This window comes from Sceloporus undulatus, chromosome 8 (genome assembly GCF_019175285.1).
Source record: "Sceloporus undulatus isolate JIND9_A2432 ecotype Alabama chromosome 8, SceUnd_v1.1, whole genome shotgun sequence".
Lineage (NCBI taxonomy): Eukaryota > Metazoa > Chordata > Lepidosauria > Squamata > Phrynosomatidae > Sceloporus > Sceloporus undulatus.
In genome coordinates, this window is record NC_056529.1 from 35983887 (window position 1) to 35992470 (window position 8584).

The 8584-nt window shown below is 48.4% G+C and overlaps 2 protein-coding genes across 7 annotated transcripts in view; both read right to left on the minus strand.

Annotated features, from left to right (window-relative positions):
• Window positions 1-4215, minus strand: part of XYLT1 (xylosyltransferase 1) — a 179801-nt gene extending 175586 nt beyond the window's left edge. For both annotated transcript variants that reach the window (XM_042437345.1, XM_042437343.1), the window contains exon 1: window positions 3803-4215. In XM_042437345.1, the coding sequence (XP_042293279.1) occupies window positions 3803-4174 (372 nt within the window). In that variant the 5' untranslated portion in view covers window positions 4175-4215. The remainder of the gene's footprint in view (window positions 1-3802) is intronic.
• The window catches only part of ABCC6 (ATP binding cassette subfamily C member 6), a 337990-nt gene that overhangs the window by 295194 nt on the left and 34212 nt on the right, over window positions 1-8584 (minus strand). The window lies entirely within an intron of this gene.

The following is an 8584-nucleotide window of genomic DNA, read 5'->3' on the forward strand; positions in this document are numbered from 1 at the left end:
GACCACCATCTTGAGGGGGAGAGAGGCAGGCCAGCAACAACAGGCCTCGCCTGAAGGACTAAGAGCCCTCCTTCCGACCACCATCTTAAGGGAGAGAGAGAGGCCTATGTAAGAAAGCAGATGAGCTGGACTTTCCCCCTTCCCGACTGTCATTCCCTTCTCCTTTTGACCATCCATTAAGAATGTAAACCCTTCCTCCATTCCATCTGCCTTGGTCCAGGCCTCGGAGGTAGAGAAGAACTGCTGGACCTGATCCCCTTCCCCACCACCATTCCTTCTTCTTTTGTGTCATGTCTTTTTAGATTGTAAGCCTGCGTGCAGGGAACCATCTAACTAAAAGTTTCTATGTACAGCACTGTGTAAATTGACAGCGCTTTATAAAAAAGGTTAATAATAATAATAACAACCCCAAATTTCTAGCAGCTATAACCACACTGTTTTCGCGTCCATCAGTGGCCACCTGTCTTACTCCACTCCAGCTGTGCAAAGATCTTGAGCATGAAAAACAAAACCCAAGAGCATGTTAACGGTCATACGCAAAAAAAACAACATCACAGAAAGCGCCCTTGACTTGTGGTGGGAAAATCTGGACGACTCAGCAACCAATACCTTCCAAAATAATTAAGTTTCCAAAGAGGGCTTCTAATAATAGAGAATCCCATTATAAAGCACTTTTCTCTGTTGCCGTCTCATAACTGGGTCCCCTGCTCTTCTTTAGGGAAAGTGTATGGAGGTGGGGTGCAACAGCTTAATAATTCCCAGGGAGAAATGCAGACGTTACTTAGTCCTCCTGTTTGCGCTTCCGCACAGGCCCAAGAAGCTGTGTTCCAATGCCAAAGGGCTCCAGCTGGAAGAGCTACTGCCAAGCAACAGTTTCATTAGATATGAAGACAGAGGCATCAGAAAATAGGGGATGTGAGGTGGGGATACCTTCAAGGCAAGCAGGCAACTCATGGAGCCAAAGATCTATAGAGCAATTTTTGCCTTGCTTTTCACTACTCAATAGACTGCTTAAAAAATGAATAAGGAACAGTCAAGGACTCCTATGCCGAACAATGGTCCAAGGGCATGAGCCTAAGAGTGCATTGCACACACACACACAAGAATAATGCAGGGGATTGGAAACAACACATTACAAACAGTATCAGTAACATACAAACATAAAGTAACAGAAGAGAATATCTGAAAACAACATTACATTTTTTAGTGAAACACATTTACATATTGTTCCTAGTATGTTACTTTTCAGGGAACATTATGGAGAATTTCTGGACCTTCTGAAATCAACAGCCATTTTCCAAAAAACCTTGAGCTTAACAGCAACCAGGATTTCACCATAGAATTTTTAATAAGTTCTGAAATACATTCCACTTCTGAGAAGCTGAAGTCCCAAGAAAGTGTGATGACACCAAACAGCAAATTCAAGGCAGGCTATTTAAAATATCCCGAGACAGCCGCAAAGTTATTTGACTGCAGAAATATCCATATTCTTAATGAGTTTAGAATCATAGAATCATAGAGTTGGAAGAGACGCCAAGGGCCATCCAGTCCAACCCCATTCTGCCATGCAGGAACTCTCAATCAAAGCATCCCCAACAGATGGCCATCCAGCCTCTGTTTAAAGACCTCCAAGGGAGGGAGGGAGACTCCACTACAGTGAATTTTTTCCACTGTCGAACAGCCGTTACTCTCAGGAAGTTCCTCCTAATGTTGAGCTGGAATCTCTTTTCCTGGAGCTTGCATCCATTGTTCTGGGTCCTATTCTGTGGAGCAGCAAAAAACAAGCTTGTTCCCTCCTCAATATGACATCCCTTCAAATACTTAAACGGGGCTATTATATCACCTCTTAACCTTCTCTTCTCCAGGCAAAACATCCCCAGCTCTCTAAGTCATTCCTCATAGGGCTTCATGTTTTTCAGACCCTTCACCATTTTAGTCGCCCTCCTCTGGACACGTTCCAGTGTCAACATCCTTTTTGAATTATGGGGCTGGATGGCCATCTATCAATGGGGATGCTTTGATTGAGAGTTCCTGCATGGCGGAATGGGGTTGGGCTGGATGGCCTTTGAGGTCTCTTCCAATTCTATGATTCTATGGTTCTCAACATTTGGCCTTTAACTCCCAGAATCCTTCATTCTTTACCATGAATAAGGTTCTGGAAGATGGAAATCCAAAACATCTGAAGGGCTCACAACCCCTTAATTCTAACTGTGTAAGAACTGGCAGCAGTTCCTCAGGAGCAAGAAAGCTGTGCTCTGCATGGAGCCAGAGGCACCCAGTCATGGACTGCCCTAATCTCTGCCTCCCAAGAGGATCCAGACCCAAGCCTTGCCCAGTGAAAGCATCCCTTCCACCCCACACTTCCAAAACTCCAGACAAGGGACATTCAAAGGAAAATAGTCCTCAAGGGCTCCACTCGCTAGTCTAGCCCAGCTTTCTCCGATCGTAGTGCACTGCAAACCACAGCAGCCCTAGGCAGCATGGCCAAGATGCATGTTTATCTATGCTTGCGGGATCTTGGAAATCTCCTGTGCCACTGCCTGCCATGTTCAGCTGCATGTCCTGAAGATCAATCACATCAGCACCAAGTGTGTCTAATAAGATTTCACAAATCCCTGGACTGTTAGTTTGGTTGAAAGACTAGCAAGATAAAGTCAGCTGGCATCCACCTCTGGCTTTCAAATAACGTGGCAGACATTGGTCATCACCCAGGTAAAAGAGAGAAAGTGGGTGGCTTTGGTAACATTTATATCACATTAACCTAGTTAGTTGCCATCTTGACACGTCACTATGATACCCAAGCAGCCTGGAGAAAGGACTCCCATTGGCCATGTGCCCAGAGGCTCTTTTGCACAGGAGAAGCCCAACAACTCCATCAACTGACACCTAACAGGTAAAGAAGGGTCTCCAAATCCTGTCTTCCTGAAACAAGATGGAAACCTTGTGACCTTGATAAGAAAAACAAAGACAGTCAAGTCACAATGTGCCGCCAATGGCCATGGCTCCACTGCATATCCTCTCTCATAAAGGTCCTTGGAGAAACCCAGTTCCCTTCTGCCCTCCTTAGCATAGAATCATAGACTCATAGAAGCATAGAGTTGGAAGAGACCGCTAGGGCCATCCAGTTCAACTCCATTCTGCCATGCAGGAAATCCAAATCAAAGCATCCCTGACAGATGGCCATCCAGCCTCTGTTTGAATACCTCCAAGGAAGGAGATTCCATGACACTCTTCTCCTAGATATACGCAAAATCAGTGGAAGCACTCTGGGGCCAGCAAACTCTCAGCAAAGGACCAACAGCTTGGCCCAGGCTTTAGTGGTCCTTGGGCCAGTCCCATGGCGCTTGAGGGACTTGCCACCAGCCTCACTGCTTTCCATGCATCTATGCCAACAAGGGTGAGTCCAAGCCAAGAGGGAACCCTAGAAATCCATGGCAGGCCAAGGAGGCACCTCTGCCAACCAGATGCATCCCGGAGGCCTGGAGCCTTTCATAGGATCAGGGTGCCATGCTTTTTTTTGGAGTGAGGTGGCTTCCACGCCTTGTCTTGGGAGCTAGGTTTGGGCTGCTCTGTGCCAATGCATGCCAGCCTGAAGCCAGGAAGACAAAGAATGGCAGGAAGGGGAGAGAAGGCGCCGAGGGTCAGGAGGAGGGGGCAGCCCCGGTGGTGCCACCCTGAAGGGACTGGCAGACCCTGTGGATCCCTGTGCCAACCCGAGAAGGATGCCACCAGTCCCTGGGCAGCAAGGGGCCTGGGGCGGGCGGGGGAGGCAATGCATGCCAGCCTGCTGGACCCTGCTTACCATGCCCTCCTTGCCCGCTGCTACTGCTGCTGCCCCTCCTCGGGGTCCCTTGCGGGGCAGGTGCCTCCGGAGCAGGTCGGGGCTGTGGCTGCTTTCCAGCTGGCGCTTCTCCCTCCTCCGGCTCCTGCCTCCTCCTCCTTGGAGATGCTGCTGATGCTGGTTCTGCTGCTGCTTGTCCTGGGCCTCCTCCTGCTGCTGCTGCTCTCCGGCGTCTAAGCTGCTGAAGTTCCAGACGACGAGGCTCTGCACAAGGAGCAGCACGGTCAGCGCCAGCAGCAGCAGCGCCGAGGGCGAGCGCCGGGACAGGCGCCGGGAGCACGAAGACGACGAAGAGGAGGACGAGGCTGCTGCACCCGACGCCGCTGCCACCATCGCTGCTCCCTCCGCCGCCCGGAGCTCCTCAGACGGATCAGAGAGAGAGAGAGAGAGAGAGAGACGTCAGCAGCAGCAGCAAAAGGAGGAGGAGGCGGAGGAGGCGGGGAAGAAGGCGGCGAGGAGGAGCAGCATCAGCGGAGGAGGAGAAGGGAGGCCCTGCTGCAGCTCCTGCAGCGCTCGGAGGGGCTGCTTGGCAAGAACCGCCCCAGGAGACAAGACAAGCCCCGGGAGGGGGACCTGACTGGGGCATCTTCAGGCTGGAGGCCTTGCTGCTGGAAAGACATTGGAGGGAGGAGGTGTCTCTGAAGGCTTCGCAAAGGGGAAGGTTAGGGTTCTAATGGGGGCTGAGAGCAAAGGCCCTCCGTTGCTTCTGGCACCCCCCCCCCTTTGGGATGGGGGGCGGCCCCCCCCCCCCAGTGAAGCACGAGGCAACAGGGTGAGGCAGCAGCTAACAAGACCAAGGCTGCATCAAGAGAAGGATAGTGTCTAGATCATGGGAAGGAATAGTGCCACTCTATTCTGCTCTGGTCAGGCCCCACATGGAATACTGTGTCCTGTTCTGGGAACCACAGTTAAAAAAGGACATTGAGAAACTGGAGCCATGTGTCTAAAGGAGGGAGACTAAAATGGTGAGGGGTCTGGTAACCATGAATCCCTATGAGGAAGGACTTAGGGAGCTGGGGATGTTTAGCCTGGAGAAGAAAAGGTTAAGGGGTGATATGATAGCCCTGTTTAAATACTTGAAGGGATGTCCTATTGAGGAGGGAACAAGCTTGTTTTTCTGCTGCTCCAGAGAACAGGACCCAATGGAGCAATGGATGCAAGCTCCAGGAAAAGAGATTCCAGCTCAGCATTAGGAGGAACTTCCTACAGTAAGGGCTGTTTGACAGAGGAACACACTCCTTCCTCAGTGGAGTCTCCATCCTTGGAGGTCTTTAAGCAGAGGCTGGATGGCCCTCTGTCAGGGATGCTTTGATTGAGAGTTCCTGCATGGCAGAATGGGGCTGGACTGGATGGCCTTGTGGTCTCTTCCATCTCTATGATGCTATGACCACAGCGTATATGGCTTTGTGTGTGTGTGTGTCTTCAGGTCATTTCTGACCTATGGGGACCTTTTCATAGGGTTGTTTGGTGCTGAGAGTGTGCAACCCACCCAGTGGGTTTCCCTGGCTGTGTGGGGCATCAATCCTTGATCTCCAGAGTCTGTAGGGCAATGCTCAAACCACTACACCACACTGCCTCTTTAATATTTGGCTACCAAAGTGCTTTGTCTAATTCTGCAGAGTCCAAGACAAAGTTTGCTTGAACATATATATGTATATATTACCCACAAAATGTTACATGTCTATCTTATTTAACTTCATTGTTCTTAAACACAAGTCTCTTCCCATTTTATCCTCACAACAACCTGAAGCAGCTCAGACTGAAACAGTATGTTCTATGTTTTTGTGGGTTTTGGGGGCTATGTGGCCATGTTCTAGAAGAGTTTATTCTTGACATTTCGCCAGCATCTGTGGCTGGCATCTTCAGAGAATGCTGTCATGGAAGAGAGTGGGGTATGTGTGTGTATATATATATATATACACACACACACACACACACACACACATTGTGTGACCCTCTTCCATGCCAGCATTCTCTGAAGATGCCAGCCACTGATGCTGACGAAACATCAGGAAGAAACTCTTCTAGAACTTAGCCACATAGCCCGAAAAACCCACAAAAGACTAAGGATGCCAGCCATGAAAGCCTTCAACTTCACAGTATGTTCTATGGCTAAGTGGGGACTACAGCCCGCATTTGCTGAGTCCATGCCCATCCAACATTATGTAGGTTCTTTGTCCACTGCTCTTTTGTTTGCATTCTCTGTTGATGATTAGTTTAGAGATAACTAGTGCATAAGAAAGTATTGTAGACTAAAGGATGAAGGAGATAGGCCAAAAAAAAGCAGCTACAGGCCACAATTGGATTTCCTGCATGGCAGGGGGTTGGGCTGGATGGCCCTTGCGGTCTCTTCCAACTCTATGCTTCTATGATTCTAAGTACAACATCTAAACACCACACTCCCATACCAGCCGGAAGTCACATTATTTGGCCGATCTATTTTGGGCCCAAGAGTGCTTCTTCACCTGTAGTGTATTTTAACCTGTCTGTGTTTCCAATATTGAACGGTTCAAAGGTTTTTGCTTACATCATAGTCACCTTAAATCATGGAAGGTGTTTTTCGTAGGCTACGAAATCTTTATTGCATTGTAACTGTCAGCATACACAATGTAAGTGAAGCCTGTTTTCATATTTGGTTGGCAGTACGTGGTTTTTATTTTAGTCAACCTATTTTGTAATGCAGTCTGTGACTCTGGATTTCACATGGCTGTGGATTCCACAGGAGAGTTCCACTTGAATGTTTGTGTGTCACTCCAATCCTGCCCCAGGCCAAGGAACACTGCAATCATACATTGAAGATCTACTGGTTGGAGAAGGTTCAGATGAGGTTGTTTCCCCCTGCACACAAACAAAATGTCTGGCATGTTAGCACAAGAAATATCATGTGCTCTCTGCTTTGCCTACTAAAAATGGGAGGTTGCATATGTGTCCAAATTTGGAAAAGTGGAGGGAGGGGTTAGTCAGGGTTGTGATGCAATGAAATGGTTTTAAGGCTGAAAATTATACAGTTAAAGAAGCTCTAAATAATATAGGTAGCAGAATCAACTATGGGGTTGGGAACCAAACATGGATTGGAATTAGGAGAAACATGACAGTGAAGGGATGGATATAGTTGATGATGATGGATGTACTTAGATGAGGATAGAAAGGTCAGTTGCAGGAAAGCAGAGATTAAGGGACCATATCTGTCCTGCATAAATGACTGAATTTCTGTTTTGCGAATTGCAGCTGAATCCTACGGACGTAGAGGAGGTAAACATTTGGTACACAAAGAAGTGATGAGGTGGAGTAGGGAAAGAGGGCTCCTGAAAGTTTCTCCTTGTTTACTTGGTGGGACTAGACTTTGAATAGGGTTCATATGTGACAGGAATGTAGCAGAATGCTATACTAAGTATACGTAGCTGCTTTAGTGGCCTCATGTTGCATTGTCAAGTTCTTACAACACTATTTGGGCATCTAGCCCAGTAATGTCTGCTCTGACTGGTGATGGTTCTCTGGTGGGGATCCCATATACTGCACACCTTTTAGGGTAACATCACCCCCTGACTGTCATGCAGTCAACCCTGTGTATCCATGGAGATCTGCATCCATGGTTTCAATCATCCACAGCTTGAAATACCACCCCCCCAAAAAAAAAATCCCCAAAAGCAAAGCTTGTTTTTGCCATTTTATATAAGGGACCTCCACACCAAGCAGGAAAATGAACCCTCATCTCAAACCACTCATCACACTGATTCTACAACTTTCTACACCATTGTATATAATGAGACTTGAGCATCCGGAGATTTTGGTATCCATGGGGGTCCTGGGACCAAACCCACTCTAAAAAGCTACCCATTGTTTGAAGATGAGTGTCCCTTCAAGACTAACACTTTCAGAATAGTAATACTTATCTGAAGTGCTGGATCACATCATGAGAGTCTTCCTGACCATACCCCTAAAATGATTCTAAGACATGGGACATCCCATCCCTGTTCCGTCATGTTCTTGTCTTTCTTGTGCGATTGCGGGAAGGGCTTTCAGATGAACTCACGTAGATCCTGTCATTTCCCAGCAGAGAGGGTCCTGTCCTCCTGTAATCTGGGTTTAGCTCCTCCTATTTGCTCCTGTAGGCAGGGACAATAAACAAAAGACCGGCCCCTATATAGGGAGGAGCTAGCCCCCCTGAGCCTCAGTCTTGTTCCTGCCTATGCTCCTAGCAGGATGTTCTCTTCGAGCCAGCGAAGTTTTTCCTTTCTGCGAAAGCGGTTTGAGAGTTTTCTTGGCCTTCCCTTCTTCTCCTCTCTCCTACCTTTCCCCCCTTCCTTGGTGGTGGCTATGGCAGAGGACCCTGAGAGCATGGGTGAAGGGCCATCCTTAACCCAGGCTTCCCTAGCTCAGGGTCTGCCAGCTCAACAGAGGGAGCTGGCTTCAGAGGGAGACCCTTTGGGATGTGTTTGCTGTTGCTCTGCAGCTTCTTTACTACAGCCTTGGAAGCATGAAGAAGACTTAAAATGGCAAGGGCTCCCAGGATTGGAGAAAGGTCTTGGCTTTGCCAATGACTCTCCCTTTCCTCCAAAGCTGCCCCCTTTCATGGTGGGAGCACAGGAGATCTCTGCAAACAGCATTGCAGCACATGGGAGCCGTGGGAACAGATGGTGAGGGGTTTCCCCTCCATGTCTCTGTTTCTCCACATCACCTCTGCCCAGCCTGTTAAGGCCAGGGATCAGTGAGGAAACTGGCCAGAAGTCATGGAAACCTCCT